At 46.7% G+C, this 17,099-nt stretch overlaps 1 protein-coding gene across 1 annotated transcript in view; it reads left to right on the top strand.

Moving 5' to 3' along the window:
• The window catches only part of LOC139539529 (inaD-like protein), a 269,424-nt gene that overhangs the window by 76,599 nt on the left and 175,726 nt on the right, over positions 1-17,099 (top strand). Inside the window, exons 17-19 of the mRNA XM_071342573.1 lie at positions 332-541; positions 7,127-7,293; positions 12,922-12,993. Of these exons, the coding sequence (XP_071198674.1) occupies positions 332-541; positions 7,127-7,293; positions 12,922-12,993 (449 nt within the window). The remainder of the gene's footprint in view (positions 1-331; positions 542-7,126; positions 7,294-12,921; positions 12,994-17,099) is intronic.

Genomic DNA, 17,099 nt, shown 5'->3' with positions numbered 1-17,099 from the left:
CCTGGGGGAAAATGCTTTTAGATTTTATGCCCCAGCTCATGGGATGGCCTTCACATTTAAATTAGACTTGCTTGTTTAGATGGAGTTTAAGGAAGGTGATATGTGAGAGTTGTTTGTTTTGATTCATCTTGTTGTATTCATTGTATTGGTATTATCTAACATGATGTGTATTAAATTGTGTGTGTTCATGTTCACAGGCCTCCCTTGTAAATGACACCCTGGTCTCAATAGTGACCCACCCTCAATAAGAAGAATAAAAAACGAATCTCCGCCTGCTCTCTCTCTCCATGGACTCTAACGGGCTTCCTACTTCCTGTGTTGCCCTCTGCAGGACCCTCTGGACAGGGCAGGCTCGGTCATCGTCATCCGCTCCCTGGTGCCCGGCAGTGTGGCAGAGCGCCATGGGTACATGCTCCCCGGGGACCAGCTGGTGTTTGTCAACGACACCTATCTGGACACGGTGAGCCTGTCCCAGGCCACGGAGGTGCTGAATGACGCTCCGTCTGGAACAGTATACCTGGGCATCCGCAAGCCACTGGTGGTACGTGAGGGATCAGGGGCTTTACTTACTTGATTTGGGAGATGTTTTTTATACAATACAATGCAACTTCATTGTCCCAAATGAATATGAATTTGACAGGGATGATCCACACATTTAATCAACCATATCAAAAGTTTTCTTTGTGTTTTTGATTGAGCTTTTTTGTGTCTATTTCTTGTTTATTTATTTTTAACTTTTCCCAATGCAAGCAATCGTCTGGATTTCGTTTTAGTTTTTTGAAGAATAATGAAATAGCTTAGTACTACAGTATATATATATATTTTAAATATATGATTTTATATATATATTATTGTCCCAAAATGCTGATGTCTATGGCAGAGACGTGAGGTGTTGTTAGTAAGTGTATCATCTCCTACAGAACTGGTGTGAGTGAATGTTGCCACCTCTGTGTGTGTCGCTGTAGGTGGAAGGGACCGAGGAAAGGTGACTTGGGGACCTGGGGCTCCAGAGGACAGGAAAGGGGACTTGGGGACCTGGGGCTCCAGAGGACAGGAAAGGGGACTTGGGGACCTGGGGCTCCAAAGGAAAGGGGACTTGGGGACCTGGGGCTCCAAAGGAAAGGGGACTTGGGGACCTGGGGCTCCAGAGGAAAGGGGACTTGGGGACCTGGGGCTCCAGAGGACAGGAAAGGGGACTTGGGGACCTGGGGCTCCAAAGGAAAGGGGACTTGGGGACCTGGGGCTCCAGAGGACAGGAAAGGGGACTTGGGGACCTGGGGCTCCAGAGGACAGGAAAGGGGACTTGGGGACCTGGGGCTCCAAAGGAAAGGGGACTTGGGGACCTGGGGCTCCAGAGGACAGGAAAGGGGACTTGGGGACCTGGGGCTCCAGAGGACAGGAAAGGGGACTTGGGGACCTGGGGCTCCAAAGGAAAGGGGACTTGGGGACCTGGGGCTCCAGAGGACAGAGGAAAGGGGACATGGGGACCTGGGGCTTCAGAGGAAAGGGGACTTGGGGACCTGGGGCTCCAGAGGACAGGAAAGGGGACTTGGGGACCTGGGGCTCCAAAGGAAAGGGGACTTGGGGACCTGGGGCTCCAGAGGACAGGAAAGGGGACTTGGGGACCTGGGGCTCCAGAGGAAAGGGGACTTGGGGACCTGGGGCTCCAGAGGACAGAGGAAAAGGGACCTGGGGCTCCAGAGGAAAGGGGACATGGGGACCTGGGGCTCCAGAGGAAAGGGGACATGGGGACCTGGGGCTCCAGAGGAAAGGGGACTTGGGGACCTGGGGCTTCAGAGGAAAGGGGACTTGGGGACCTGGGGCTTCAGAGGAAAGGGGACATGGGGACCTGGGGCTCCAGAGGACAGAGGAAAGAGAACTTGGGGACCTGGGGCTCCAGAGGAAAGGGGACATGGGGACCTGGGGCTCCAGAGGAAAGGGGACTTGGGGACCTGGGGCTTCAGAGGAAAGGGGACTTGGGGACCTGGGGCTTCAGAGGAAAGGGGACATGGGGACCTGGGGCTCCAGAGGAAAGGGGACATGGGGACCTGGGGCTCCAGAGGAAAGGGGACTTGGGGACCTGGGGCTCCAGAGGACAGAGGAAAGAGAACTTGGGGACCTGGGGCTTCAGAGGAAAGGGGACTTGGGGTCCTGGGGCTCCAGAGGACAGAGGAAAGGGACTTGGGGACCTGGGGCTCCAGAGGAAAGGGGACTTGGGGACCTGGGGCTCCAGAGGACAGAGGAAAAGGGACCTGGGGCTCCAGAGGAAAAGGGACTTGGGGACCTGGGGCTCCAGAGGAAAGGGGACATGGGGACCTGGGGCTCCAGAGGAAAGGGGACTTGGGGACGTGGAGCTCCAGAGGAAAGGGGACTTGGGGACCTGGGGCTCCAGAGGACAGGGACTTGGGGACCTGGGGCTCCAGAGGACAGAGGAAAAGGGACTTGGGGACCTGGGGCTCCAGAGGACAGGAAAGGGGACTTGGGGACCTGGGGCTTCAGAGGAAAGGGGACATGGGGACCTGGGGCTCCAGAGGAAAGGGGACATGGGGACCTGGGGCTCCAGAGGAAAGGGGACTTGGGGACCTGGGGCTCCAGAGGACAGAGGAAAGAGAACTTGGGGACCTGGGGCTTCAGAGGAAAGGGGACTTGGGGTCCTGGGGCTCCAGAGGACAGAGGAAAGGGACTTGGGGACCTGGGGCTCCAGAGGAAAGGGGACTTGGGGACCTGGGGCTCCAGAGGACAGAGGAAAAGGGACCTGGGGCTCCAGAGGAAAAGGGACTTGGGGACCTGGGGCTCCAGAGGAAAGGGACTTGGGGACGTGGAGCTCCAGAGGAAAGGGGACTTGGGGACCTGGGGCTCCAGAGGACAGGGACTTGGGGACCTGGGGCTCCAGAGGACAGAGGAAAAGGGACTTGGGGACCTGGGGCTCCAGAGGACAGGAAAGGGGACTTGGGGACCTGGGGCACCAGAGGACAGAGGAAAAGGGACCTGGGGCTCCAGAGGAAAAGGGACTTGGGGACCTGGGGCTCCAGAGGAAAAGGGACTTGGGGACCTGGGGCTCCAGAGGACAGGAAAGGGGACTTGGGGACCTGGGGCTCCAGAGGAAAGGGGACTTGGGGACCTGGGGCTCCAGAGGAAAGGGGACTTGGGGACCTGGGGCTCCAGAGGACAGGAAAGGGGACTTGGGGACCTGGGGCTCCAGAGGAAAGGGGACTTGGGGACCTGGGGCTCCAGAGGAAAGGGGACTTGGGGACCTGGGGCTCCAGAGGAAAGGGGACTTGGGGACCTGGGGCTCCAGAGGAAAGGGGACTTGGGGACCTGGGGCTCCAGAGGACAGAGCGAGGACAGTGAAAATAATAATAGCAACACCGCAGTATGTTTCTAAAGCACTTTTCAAACACTAGTTAAGGTACATTTTCCTAAAGAAATGTGTGTACCTGCTTGTTTGAAAGTGTTTTTACGGTAGTGAAATACACTGAATGTACAAAACATTAGGAACATCTTCCTAATATTGAGTTGCACCCCTTTTTGTCCCAGCATTCCACTGGGATGCTGGCCCCCATGTTGGCTCCAATGCTTCCCACAGTTGTGTCAAGTTGGTTGGATGTCCTTTCATCTTCACTGATTAAAGTGGATTTAACAGGTGACATCAATACGGGAAGACCACCTGGATTCACCTGGTCAGTCTGTCATGGAAAGAGCAAGTGTTCCTAATGTTTCGTCCACTCAGTGTAAGTTGTAGTGACTGAATAGATGCTGAAGCAAGCACACTAATTAAGTGCTGGTATCAATACAGTTGTCGAGGCAGCCCTACAGAAGTGATGCATAGCCCGCCCATCTCTCTCTCCCCCTCTCTATCTTTCCATATCATATCTTTCTCTGTCTCTCTTCTGTCTTCCTATCTCTTTCTCTCTTTCTTTCTCCCTCCCTCTCTCTCACTACCTCCCTCCCCCTGTCTTTCTTTCTGTCTCTCTTCTGTCTTTCTTTCTTTCTCTTTCTTTCTTTCTCCCTCCCTCTCTCTCACTACCTACCTCCCTCTGTCTTTCTTTCTCTGTCTCTCTCCTGTCTTCCTCTCTCTTTCTTTCTCTCCCTTCTCTTTCTTTATCTCTGTTTCCTTTCTTTTCTTTCTTTCTTTCTTTCTTTCTTTCTCTCTTCTTTCTTTCTTTCTTTCTCTATTTCTCTCTTTCTTTCTCTCTTTCCTTTCTCTCCTCTCTTTCGCTCTCTCCTCTTTCTTTTTCTTTCTCTTTCCTTCCTCCCCCACTCCCTGTCACATATTACCCTTGAATTTGAGTAAAGTGGTAATGATGGCGCGTGGGAATTAAAGTGACGGTCAGCCGTAAATCCACCAAAAATGAAATGAGACTAATTGTGCCATTAAGGTTATTTCCCTCTCTCTCTCATCTCTATTCCCCCCCCCCCCCCCCCACTCCCTGTCCCATATTACCCTTGAATTTGAGTAAAGATGTAATGGCGGTGCGTGGGAGTCAAAGTGGCGGCCGGCCGTAAATCCACCAAAAATGAGACTAATTGTACCATTACGTTTTTAGACTCGGCACATTTCTCACTGTAAATTGTCCGGGGGGAGGGGTCTGGGTGTTGGGAAGAGCTCCTCTCCTTCTCCCCTTTTCGTGATGAAAGGCGCTGAGTCGGCGGGATGGTCTGAGGGGAGAGCAGTGATTAAAGTACTCTCTCAGCTTCACGGGATGTCTTAAGTGCGTTCTAAGGACACAGCTCCTAAGTACCTCTGGCTGAGCTTGGCTAGGCCACCACAAGTATTGTGGCTGTGAGAGAGACAGAGAGAGAACCTAGCCCAGCGTTGTGTGTGTGTGCGTGTGCGTAAAACAGCCAGGTAGTCTTGACACCAGAGTTCTCTTTTGATCTGAGAGGGATGTTGGATTGTACTCCAGTAATAAACTTAGAGGGTGATATATATATATATACACACGCACAACATTCTCAGTCAGACGAGGTTGGTCTTGAAGCACATATTGTGACTACATAGCTCCAGTTGTTCCTTTACATTTCCTTTACCATTACATTTGAACGCTGAGCTGTCTCTCATGTTGTCTTCAAGACCACCGTTGTTATTGGGTCAGTATTATATTAAACATGTTACTGCTATACATTCACAGTGCTGACCATTGTTATTGGGTCAGTATTATATTAAACATGTTACTGCTATACATTCACAGTGCTGACCGTTGTTATTTAGGGAGAAGGTGGTGGGAGTGTGGCTGGGGACAGGATGAAACCATTTTGTCTACTCCTCTGCATTATTGTGCCTTGGCAAGTCAGACGACAGATGTCTGGCTTCCACCTCTGCATCAGTGCTGGCCAACAGGGGGCAGCAGTGTGTGCCGGCTTTTACTCCAGCCCAGCTGGAACACACCAGACTTAAGTCAATCTCTCAAATCAAATCAAAGTTTATTTGTCACGTTGGCCGAATACAACAGGTGTAGACCTTACAGTGAAATGCTTACTTACAGGCTCTAACCAATAGTGCAAAAAAGGTATTAGGTGAACAATAGGTAAGTAAAGAAATAAAAACAACAGTAAAAAGATAGTGAAAACAGTAGCGAGACTATAAAAGTAGCGAGGCTATATACAGTAGCGAGGCTATATACAGTAGCGAGGCTATAAAAGTAGCGAGGCTGCATACAGACACCGGTTAGGTAGGTAGGTTGAGGTAGTATGTACATGTAGATATGGTTAAAGTGACTATGCATATATGATGAACAGAGAGTAGCAGTAGCGTAAAGAGGGGTTGGCGGGTGGCGGGACACAATGCAGATAGCCCGGTTAGCCAATGTGCGGGAGCACTGGTTAGTCAGGCCAATTGAGGTAGTATGTACATATGTACATGAATGTATAGTTAAAGTGACTGTGCATATATGATAAACAGAGAGTAGCAGCAATGTAAATGAGGGGTTGGGGGGAGCACACAATGCAAATAGTCCGGGTAGCCATTTGATTACCTGTTCAGGAGTCTTATGGCTTGGGGGTAAAAACTGTTGAGAAGCCTTTTTGTCCTAGACTTGACACTCCGGTACCGTTTGCCATGCGGTAGTAGAGAGAACAGTCTATGACTGGGGTGGCTGGGGTCTTTGACAATTTGTAGGGCCTTCCTCTAACACCGCCTGGTGTAGAGGTCCTGGATGGCAGGCAGCTTAGCCCCAGTGATGTACTGGGCCGTACGCACTACCCTCTGTAGTGCCTTGCGTTCGGAGGCCGAGCAATTGCCGTACCAGGCAGTGATGCAACCAGTCAGGATACTCTCGATGTTGCAGCTGTAGAACCTTTTGAGGATCTCAGGACCCATGCCAAATCTTTTTAGTTTCCTGAGGGGGAATACGCTTTGTCGTGCCCTCTTCACGACTGTCTTGGTGTGTTTGGACCATTCTAGTTTGTTGGTGATGTGGACACCAAGGAACTTGAAGCTCTCAACCTGCTTCACTACAGCCCCGTCGATGAGAATGGGTGCATGCTCGGTCCTCCTTTTCCTGTAGTCAACAATAATCTCCTTAGTCTTGGTTACGTTGAGGGATAGGTTGTTATTCTGGCACCACCCGGCCAGGTCTCTGACCTCCTCCCTATAGGCTGTCTCGTTGTTGTCGGTGATCAGGCCTACCACTGTTGTGTCGTCTGCAAACATAATGATGGTGTTGGAGTCGTGCCTGGCCATGCAGTCGTGGGCGAAAGGGAGTACAGGAGGGGACTGAGCACACACCCCTGAGGGGCTCCAGTGTTGAGGATCAGCATGGCAGATGTGTTGCTACCTACCCTCACCACCTGGGGGTGGCCCGTCAGGAAGTCCAGGATCCAGTTGCAGAGGGAGGTGTTTAGTCCCAGGATCCTTAGCTTAGTGATGCGCTTTGAGGGTACTATGGTGTTGAACGCTGAGCTGTCTCTCATGTTGTCTTCAAGACCACCGTTGTTATTGGGTCAGTATTATATTAAACATGTTACTGCTATACATTCACAGTGCTGACCATTGTTATTGGGTCAGTATTATATTAAACATGTTACTGCTATACATTCACAGTGCTGACCGTTGTTATTTAGGGAGAAGGTGGTGGGAGTGTGGCTGGGGACAGGATGAAACCATTTTGTCTTGCCATCTTGACAGGTGGAGGAGGAAGGTGGAGATGGTACTGTGGAGAAGCTGGAGTCCAGAGCCCTCTTTGATCAGCTCTCTCTAGGTCAGTCTGTGAATTCCTGGGTGGAGACTGCGGACAGCGAGGCGGACTCAGACTCCAGGAACGGAAGATCAGAACTCATCCTCACAGACACAGAGTTAGTACCGCTCTTCTTCGGAATACCAATATTGGTTTAAATGTTTTACCAATACCAACACTCAATCCCAAAAATATTAGTCACATGCTTTGTAAACAGCAGCTGTAGACTAACAGTGAAATGCTTACTTATGGGCCTTCCCAACAATGCAGAGAGAAAGAAAATAGAGAAATAATAGAAAAGTAAAAACACGTAATAATAAATACACAATGAGTAATGATAACGTGGTTATATTCTGGCGCCGACAGAGATGGCCGCCTCGCTTCGCGTTCCTGGGAAACTATGCAGTATTTTGCAGTATAAGGTAGTTGTTGTGAAATTGTTAGGTTAGATTACTTGTCAGATATTACTACATGGTCGGAACTAGAAGCACAAGCATTTCGCTACACTTGCATTAACATCTGCTAACCATGTGTATGTGACAAATAAAATTTGATTTGATTTGGTACAAGTACCGAGTCGATGTGCAGGGGTACCAGGTAATTGAGGTAGATATGTATATATAACTAGGAATAAATTGACAAGGCAACAGGGTAGATAATAAACAGAAGTAGCAAGGTATCTGATGCGTCAAAGTGCAAAAAGGGTCGATGCAGATAGTCCGGGTAGCTATTTGGTTAACTAGAACCTGTTAGAAGCTTTTCAGGGTCCTGATGGTTCCACACTTGGTGCATCGGTGCCGTGCGGTAGCAGAGAGAACAGTCTATGACCAGGGTGGCTGGAGTCTTTGACCATTTTTAGTGCCTTCCTCTGACACCGCCTGGTATAGAGGTCCTGGATGGCAGTAAGCTTTGCCCCAGTGATGTACTGGGCCGTACACACTGCCCTCTGTAGTATTTTGCGGTCGTATGCCAAGCAGTTGCCATACCAAGCGGTGATGCAGCCAGTCAAGATTCTCTTGATGGTGCAGCTGTAGAACCTTTTGAGGTTCTGAGGGCCCAAGCCAAATCTTTTCAGTCTCCTGAGGGCCCTCCGTGTTGAGGGTCAGTGTGGTGGAGGTGTTCAGTCCCAGGGTCCTTGGACACACCTACTCATTCAAGGGTTTTCCTTTATTTTACTATTTTCTACATTGTAGAATAATAGTGAGGACATCAAAACTATGAAATAACACATATGGAATCATGTAGTAACCAAAAAAGTGTTAAACAAATCCAAATATATTTTACATTTTAGATTCTTCAAAGTAGCCACACTTTGCCTTGATGACAGCTTTTCCAACAGTCTTGAAGGAGTTCCCACATATGCTGAGCACTTGTTGGCTGCTTTTCCTTCACTCTGCAGTTCAACTCATCCCAAACCATCTCAATTGAGTAGGGGCCGGGTGATTGTGGAGGCCAGGTCATCTGATGCAGCACTCCATCACTCTCCTTCTTGGTAAAATAGCCCTTACACAGCCTGGAGATGTGTTTTGTGTCATTGTCCTGTTGAAAAACAAATGATAGTCCCACTAAGCGCAAACCAGTTGGAATGGCGTATCACTACTGCTGGTTAAGTGTGCCTTGAGTTCTAGATAAATCACAGACAGTGTCACCAGCAAAGCACCATCACACCACCTCCTCCATGCTTCACGGTGGGAACCACACATGCGGAGATCATCCGTTCACTTACACTGCGTCTCACAAAGACATGGCGGTTGGAGCCAAAAATCTCACATTACGACTCATCAGACCAAAGGACAGATTTGCACCGGTCTAATGTCCATGGCTCAAGTTTCTTGGCCCAAGCAAGTCTCTTCTTCTTATTGGTGTCCGTTAGTAGTGGTTTCTTTGCAGCAATTCGACCATGAATGCCTGATTCACGCAGTCTCCTCTGAACAGTTGATATTGAGATGTCTGTTACTTGAACTCTGCGAAGCATTTATTTGGGCTGCAATCTGAGGTGCAGTTAACTCTAATGAACTTATCCTCTGCAGCAGAGTTAACTCTGGGTCTTCCTTTCCTGTGGCAGTCCTCATGAGAGCCAGTTGCATCATAGAGCTTGATGGTTTTTGCGACTGCACTTGAAGAAACTTTAAAAGTTCTTGACATTTTCCGGATTGACTGACCTTCATGTCTTAAAGTAATGATGGACTGTCGTTTCTCTCTGCTTATTTGAGCTGTTCTTGCCATAATATGGACTTGGTCTTGTATTAAATAGAGCTTTCTTCTGTATACCACCCTACCTTGTTACAACACAACTGATTGGCTCAAATGCATTAAGATGGAAAGAAATTCCACAAATTAACTTTTAACAAGGCACAACTGTTTATTGAAATGCATTCCAGGTAACTACCTCATGAAGCTGGTTGAGAGAATGCCAAGAGTGTGCAAAGCTGTCATCAAGGCAAAGGGTGGCTACTATATAAAATATATTTTGATTTGTTTAACACTTTTTTGTTTACTACATGATTTCTTATGTGGTATGTCATAGTTTTGATGTCTTCACTATTATTCTACAATGTAGAAAATAGTAAAATTAAAGAAAAACCCTTGAATGTGTAGGTATGTACAAACTTTTGACTGGTACTGTATATTATCCATGTCCTTGTTCAGCCACGACTCCGTGAAACATAGGATAATACAGTTCTTCAGGTCCCGTTGATAGGATAGTCTCGACCGGAGCTTGTTCAGTTTGTTCTGTACGTTTACCAAATGAACGGAAGGTAGAGGCAAATTATTTATTTGTCAGGGTGCCCATACGTCGGTCTCTTTTACGCCACCTCTTCCTTTTAGTGGAAGCTTTTCTGAAGTCCAGAAGCTATTTTCGGTGGAAACATGCACAAAAACCAAAAAATATAAAAGTTTGTAATGACAGAATGAATAGAATGTAATCTACCTTGTTTAGTGTCATTTATGTCAGACAGTGTCTCCTCTTTAGTGGGTTGAGTAAGAGTTACATGTCATTACAGTTGTCTGTAGTAATTACATTAATTCTCAAAAATGTAGTTGATCTGCTCATTCTCTGGCTCTCTAGTAGGCTTGGAGCCCCCTCTGCTGGTAACATGATGGTATGGCAGGCAGTGACTCTAGTGACGTTGCCTGAGTCAGTCATACATACAGTATATCTGAACCATGATCTGAAAATACAGGATTGGACAGTGTATCCCAACTTGTTTTTGCCGTAGCACTAACAAACCTGATTCAAATCAAATGTATTTATAAAGCCCTTTTTACATCAGCAGATGTCACAAATACAGAAACCCAGCTTAAAACCCCAAACAGTAAGCAATGCAGATGTAGAAGCACGGTGGCTAGGAAAACTAGAGAGGAACCAGGCTCTGAGAGGTGGCCGGTCCTCTCCTGGCTGTGCCGGGTGGAGATTATAAGAGTACATGGTCATTTAGGCCAGATCGTTCTTCAAGATGTTCAAACATTTATAGATGACCAGCAGGGACAAATAATAATCACAGTGGTTGTAGAGGGTGCAACAGGTCAACACCTCAGGAGTAAATGGCAGTTGGAGAGAGGGAGAGAAGGAGAGAGAGAGGGAGGGAATGAGAGAGAGAGAGGGAGGGAATGAGAGAGAGAGAGGGAGGGAAGGAGAGAGAGAGGGAGGGAAGGAGAGAGAGAGGGAGGGAAGGAGAGAGAGAGGGAGAGAAGGGGAGAGAGAGGGGGAGAAGAAGCGAGAGAGAGAGAGAGAGAGAGAGAGAGAGAGAGAGAGAGAGAGAGAGAGAGGGAGAGAGAAGGGGAGAGAGAGAGAGGGGGAGAGAAGGAGAGAAGAAGCGAGAGAGAGGGAGAGAAGGAGAGAGAGAGAGAGGGAGGGAAGAAGAGAGAAGGAGAGAGAGGGAGGGAAGAAGAGAGAGGGAGAGAATGAGAGAGGGAGGGAAGGAGAGAGAGAGGGAGGGAAGAAGAGAGAAGGAGAGAGAGGGAGGGAAGGAGAGAGAGGGAGGGAAGGAGAGAGAGGGAGGGAATGAGAGAGAGGGAGAGAGAGAGGGAGAGAAGGAGAGAAAAAGCGAGAGAGAGAGGGAGAGAAGGAAAGAGAGAGGGAGGGAAGGAGAGAGAGAGGGAGGGAAGGAGAGAGAGAGGGAGGGAAGGAGAGAGACAGGGAGGGAAGGATAGAGAGAGGGAGGGAAGGATAGAGAGAGGGAGGGAAGGAGAGAGAGAGGGAGGGAATGAGAGAGAGAGAGGGAGGGAAGAAGAGAGAAGGAGAGAGAGGGAGGGAAGAAGAGAGAGAGAGGGAGAGAATGAGAGAGGGAGGGAAGGAGAGAGAAGGAGAGAGAGAGGGAGGGAAGGAGAGAGAGAGGGAGGGAAGAAGAGAGAGGGAGAGCAGGGGAGAGAGAGAGAGGGGGGGAGAGAAGGAGAGAAGAAGCGAGAGAGAGGGAGAGAAGGAGAGAGAGAGAGAGGGAGGGAAGGAGAGAGAGAGAGGGAGGGAAGGAGAGAGAGAGAGGGAGGGAAGGAGAGAGAGAGAGGGAGGGAAGAAGAGAGAAGGAGAGAGAGGGGGAGAGAATGAGAGAGGGAGGGAAGGAGAGAGAAGGAGAGAGAGAGGGAGGGAAGGCGAGAAGGAGAGAGAGAGGGAGGGAAGGAAGGGGCCAGGGAGGAGGACAACACTGGTAGGACAACAGATCTCGCTTTAGAGCCACAGTCAACACACACACAATCTACATTCACCATCACCTCTGGTTGTTATTTAAAGAGCAACACACATTCTACATTCACCATCACCTCTGGTTGTTATTTAAAGAGCAACACACATTCTACATTCACCATCACCTCTGGTTGTTATTTAAAGAGCAACACACATTCTACATTCACCATCACCTCTGGTTGTTATTTAAAGAGCAACACACATTCTACATTCACCATCACCTCTGGTTGTTATTTAAAGAGCAACACACAATCTACATTCACCATCACCTCTGGTTGTTATTTAAAGAGCAACGAATCCCTTTAAAAACGGCCTATGTGGCATCATTATGAGTCAGAAACAGTTATTCTAGCGTCAAAATAGACTACAAAGTGTAAATAGGATCATTTTGGTTATAAAGTCTCATCTAAAGCGGAGTTAGGAACATCTGTGCCTCACACCAGGTAAATGAAGGCTGGGTTTTGATCTGATGTCCATGTGCCCACTAACATGGAGTGATCAGCTGTGGTGATTGGTCTCTATCCAATAGCATAGACGGTGAGACAGACCTGCCCAGCAGCTCCGACTTTGTTTACATAAGACAACACGTCACACATTTTTTTAACTTGAGAAATACTGCATCAAACACCTTAGTTAGATGTAAAATTGCACGACTAAAACTTCCTCTGCAAAAACACCAAAATGAATTACCGATTTCTTGAGGTGTCTTCGATTCATTCTGGGGATTTTGAGGAAGTGAAATAGGTTTCCGCGTCTACAGTGTCTCATGGGGGAGAAACATAATTAACCAAACCCAGAATCGGTCAGGAAACACCCCTCCAAGACCAAAATATAGTTTTTCTAATGAGCAACAGAAAAACACATGTTCCAATCGACGTGTTCAGTCACTGTTTAACCTTTTGCTAACTGGGAAAAGACCCTTGGGGTCAGAAACCTCTCTTGCAAGAGGTCAGCAGGAAGTAGTCAGCGTGTAGATACAGAACAGGTGAACGTACAGGGACAATACATTAAAATCAATTAGTGGTCAATTACAGTGGTTAACAACATCTTGGCGTGTGCTCTCAGTGATCTACCTGAGAGGGAGGAAGGAGAGGGAAAGGAAACCCCTGCCTTCAGTCACTGGGGACCCCCACGCAGGTAAGGGCTGTGTCCATGTGTGTCCGTTTGTCTGTCTGTATGTGTCAAAGTGGATACTGACAAAGTATCTTTTTTTAATTAAACATTTAACAGATTCACTAAATTCACCTTGTTTTTTGGGTCACGGTTCGTTTTTATTTTATCGGGTACAGAAGGACTGGGGAAAGAATCATTATAGAATGTGTAGTTTGGAACCTGGACGATAATTTATCACAGTTAAAAGAAATGTCAAACTCAAGGCCCACCTAATAGAGAGCAATGTGATCATAACTGCAGTGGTTGTGTGTGTATGTGGACCTGCGTGAGTGTGTGTGTGGTAGTGTGCAGGGCCGTAACCACGGTTTGTGTTTTAGTGTTATTAGATCGACTGAGATGAATGAACCTACAGCAGCCAAGGTCATAATGGCTAGGGTTATTTTTGCTTGCTTTTGCTGTTCTCCAAACAGTATTTAAGTTTTTTTTATTATATAGAAATGCAGTAAATGAGCTTCAACTTTCCAAAAAGGGGGTGGGGAAGGTTCCCCCACAGCAGTTTTGGGGGAAAGTTTAAACTAATATACTTCATTTCTATACAATAAAAAAACCCGTTCAAATACTGTTTGGAGAACAGCAAAATCAAGCATAAATAACCCTAGCCATTATGACCTTGGCTGCTGTAGGTTCATTCACCGCAGTCCATCTACAAACACACAGCCTATATTAGCTACACAATTGTAATGTTATACCCCTGAAAGGATGGAAATATGACAAATGATTCACACTGACACATTTATCAGCGACGAAATGAAAACGTAGGACATTTTTTGGAACTATTGTTTGCGTGTTTATTGCATTTTAATGTAAGGCCTATAAGGAAAAATGGGTCAATGGGAGATGTTCATATATGAAACATATCGTATGTGTTAAAGTTCCTAACTTGTTTGATAAAATTAGTACAGATTTTCTCAGGGGTCCCCACATGGGGCCACGACCTCCAGTTTGGGAACCACTGTACTAACCTTTCCCTCTGCTCCCTCCCTCCTGCATGCATTGTGTCCCGCCTCAGCCTCACCACTGAGCGCCACATCATCACTGTCTTCCTCAGTAGCCTACTCTCTGTAAAGCAAAGTTATTGTGTGAATTTAGTAGCGTATTTTCTGCTCCTGCTGAGGTAGGCTCCGTTTAACGTTAGCTTTTGCTTCTTGCGTCATCTTTCTAGCTGGCTAAGTAATATTAGCCAGAGCCCTTCAATTGCAATCGAAGTCTCTGCCGACGGACCCACCTGACTGACTGACATATCTATAAGCTTGTGCACTCATTCTCCGAGTGTCGTTTTTTGTTTGTGTGGGTGTCTGTAGACACGGCAGGAGTCGCGGGATCGTTTTAAAATGGCGTTTTGTCCGGCATTTCGCAAACACAGCAGCGTCTCTATTGCCTACTTGAGCCGACTGCGAGCTGGTTTAGTTTGTTCCTGGTCGGCCCTCGACCTGTGACTCGGGAGGGCAGAGTTAGAGGCATATCCGGGGGACGCAGGCGAACATGATGAGCAAACCACTGTTCATGATTCCACTGGTTTTTGAAAGAAAAACAATTTTTTTGTTTACTAAAATAGCATCATATTGATCATAAATACAGTGTAGACATTGTTAATGTTGTAAATGACATTTGTAGCTGGAAACGGTAGATTTGTTATGGAATATCTACATAGGCGTACAGAGGCTCATTATCAGCAACCATCACTCCTGTGTTCCAATGGCACGTTGTGTTAGCTAATCCAAGTTTATCATTTTAAAAGCTAATTGATCATTAGAAAACCCTTTTGCAATTATGTTAGTACAGCTGAAAACTGTTGTGCTGATTAAAGAAGCAATAAAACTGGCCTTCTTTAGACTAGTTGAGTATCTGTAGCATCAGCATTTGTGGGTTTCGAATACAGGCTCAAAATGTCCAGAAACAAAGAACTTTCTTCTGAAACTCGTCAGTCTATTCTTGTTCTGAGAAATGAAAGCTATTCCATGCGATAAATTGCCAAGAAACTGAAGATCTCGTACAACACTGTGTACTACTCCCTTCACAGAAACTGAGTTTATATACATACAGTACCGGTCAAAAGATTGAACACACCTACTTATTCCAGGGTTTGTCTTTCTTTTTTCTTTTTTCTACATTGTAGAATAATAGACCCAGAGTTAACTCTGCTGCAGAGGATAAGTGCATTAGAACTTACATGATTCCATATGAGTTATTTAATAGTTATTTAATATTTAATAACTAAATTAGTACAGACAGAGCTGTTGTAACTGAGTCAGATTTGTAGGCCTCCTTGCTCACACACAAGTTTTCTATAGGATTGACTTCAGGGCTGTGTGATGGCCACTCCAGTACCTTGACTTTGCTGTCCTTAAGCCATTTTGCCACAACTTTGGAAGTATGCTTGGGGTCATTGTCCATTTGGAAGACCCATTTGCGACCAAGCTTTAACTTGGCTGATTGATGTCTTGAGACGTTGCTTCAACATATCCACATAATTTTCCTCCCTCATGATGATCTATTTTGTGAAGTGCACAAGTTGTCTCGATTGTCGTCGGGAGAAGGAGAAGAGGACCAAAGTGCAGCGTGATAAGTATTCATAATACTTTTAATAAATATGAACACTCGAACAAAAACAACAAACCGATAAAAGAACAGTTCTGCAAGGTGCAACAAAACACTAAACAGAAAACAACCACCCACAACTCAGTGGGAAAACAGGCTACCTAAGTATGGTTCTCAATCAGAGACAACGATTGACAGCTGCCTCTGATTGGGAACCATACCAGGCCAAACACAATAGAAATAGAAAACATAGACATACAAACATAGAATGCCCACCCACATCACACCCCGACCAAACAAAAAATAGAAACATACAAAGCAATCTATGGTCAGGGCGTGACACCAGTCCCTCCTGCAGTAAAGCACCCCCACAACATGATGCTGCCACTGCCGTGCTTCACGGTTGGGATGATGTTCTTTTGCTCCCCCTTTTTCCTCCAAACATAACAATGGTCATTATGGCCAAACAGTTAAATTTTGGTTTCATCAGACCAGAGGACATTTCTCCAAAAAGTGTGATCTTTGTCCCCATGTGCAGTTGCAAACCGTAGTCTGGCTTTTTTATGGCGGTTTTGGAGCAGTGGCTTCTTCCTTGCTGAGCGGCCTCATTTTACTGTGGATATAGACACTTTTGTACCTGTTTCCTCCAGCATCTTCAGCATCTTGTACCTGTTTCCTCCAGCATCTTCACAGCACCTTTGCTGTTGTTCTGGGATTGATTTGCACTTTTCGCACCAAAGTACGTTCATCTCTAGGAGACAGAACGCGTCTCCTTCCTGAGCGGTATGACGGCTGTGTGGTCCAATGGTGTTTATACTTGCGTACTATTGTTTGTACAGATGAACGTGGTACCTTCAGGCGTTTGGAAATTGCTCTCAAGAATGAACCAGACTTGTGGAGGTCTACAATACTAAGGTCTTGGCTGATTTCTTTTTATTTTCCCATGATGTCAAGCAAAGAGGCACTGACTTTGAAGTTAGGCCTTGAAATGCATCCACAGGTACACCTCCAATTGACTCAAATTATGTCAATTAGCCTATCAGAAGCTTTTAAAGCCATGACATAATTCTCTGGAATTTTCCAAGCTGTTTCAAGGCACCGTCAACTTAGTGTATGTAAACTTCTGACCTACTGGAATTGTGATACAGTGAATTGTAAGTGAAATAATCTGTCTGTAAACAATTGTAGGAAAAATGACTTGTGTCATGCAGAAAGTAGATGTCCTAACTGACTTGCTAAAACTATAGTTTGTTAACAAGAAATTTGTGGAGTGGTTGAAAAACAAGTTTTAATGACTCCACCTTAAGTGTATGTAAACTTCCGACTTCAACTGTATATACATTGTCATTTTTTCAAATATTTCTTTTTTCTGAGGTCTGAGACTCATCCTCATAATAGTTAGGGCCATGGTTGTGTGTGTGCCTGTCTCATCCCGAGAGCAGTCATGACTCATGAACACTTTAATGAGCTTTTCTGGTACATAATGGATGTAGGCGAGATGCCTGAGTAATGGAGATCACAGGCTTTGTGTG

Source organism: Salvelinus alpinus, chromosome 15 (assembly GCF_045679555.1).
Source record: "Salvelinus alpinus chromosome 15, SLU_Salpinus.1, whole genome shotgun sequence".
Taxonomy (NCBI): Eukaryota; Metazoa; Chordata; class Actinopteri; order Salmoniformes; family Salmonidae; genus Salvelinus; species Salvelinus alpinus.
The sequence above is the reverse complement of the archived record's forward strand: the minus strand, read 5'-3'. Positions and strand labels throughout refer to the sequence as shown.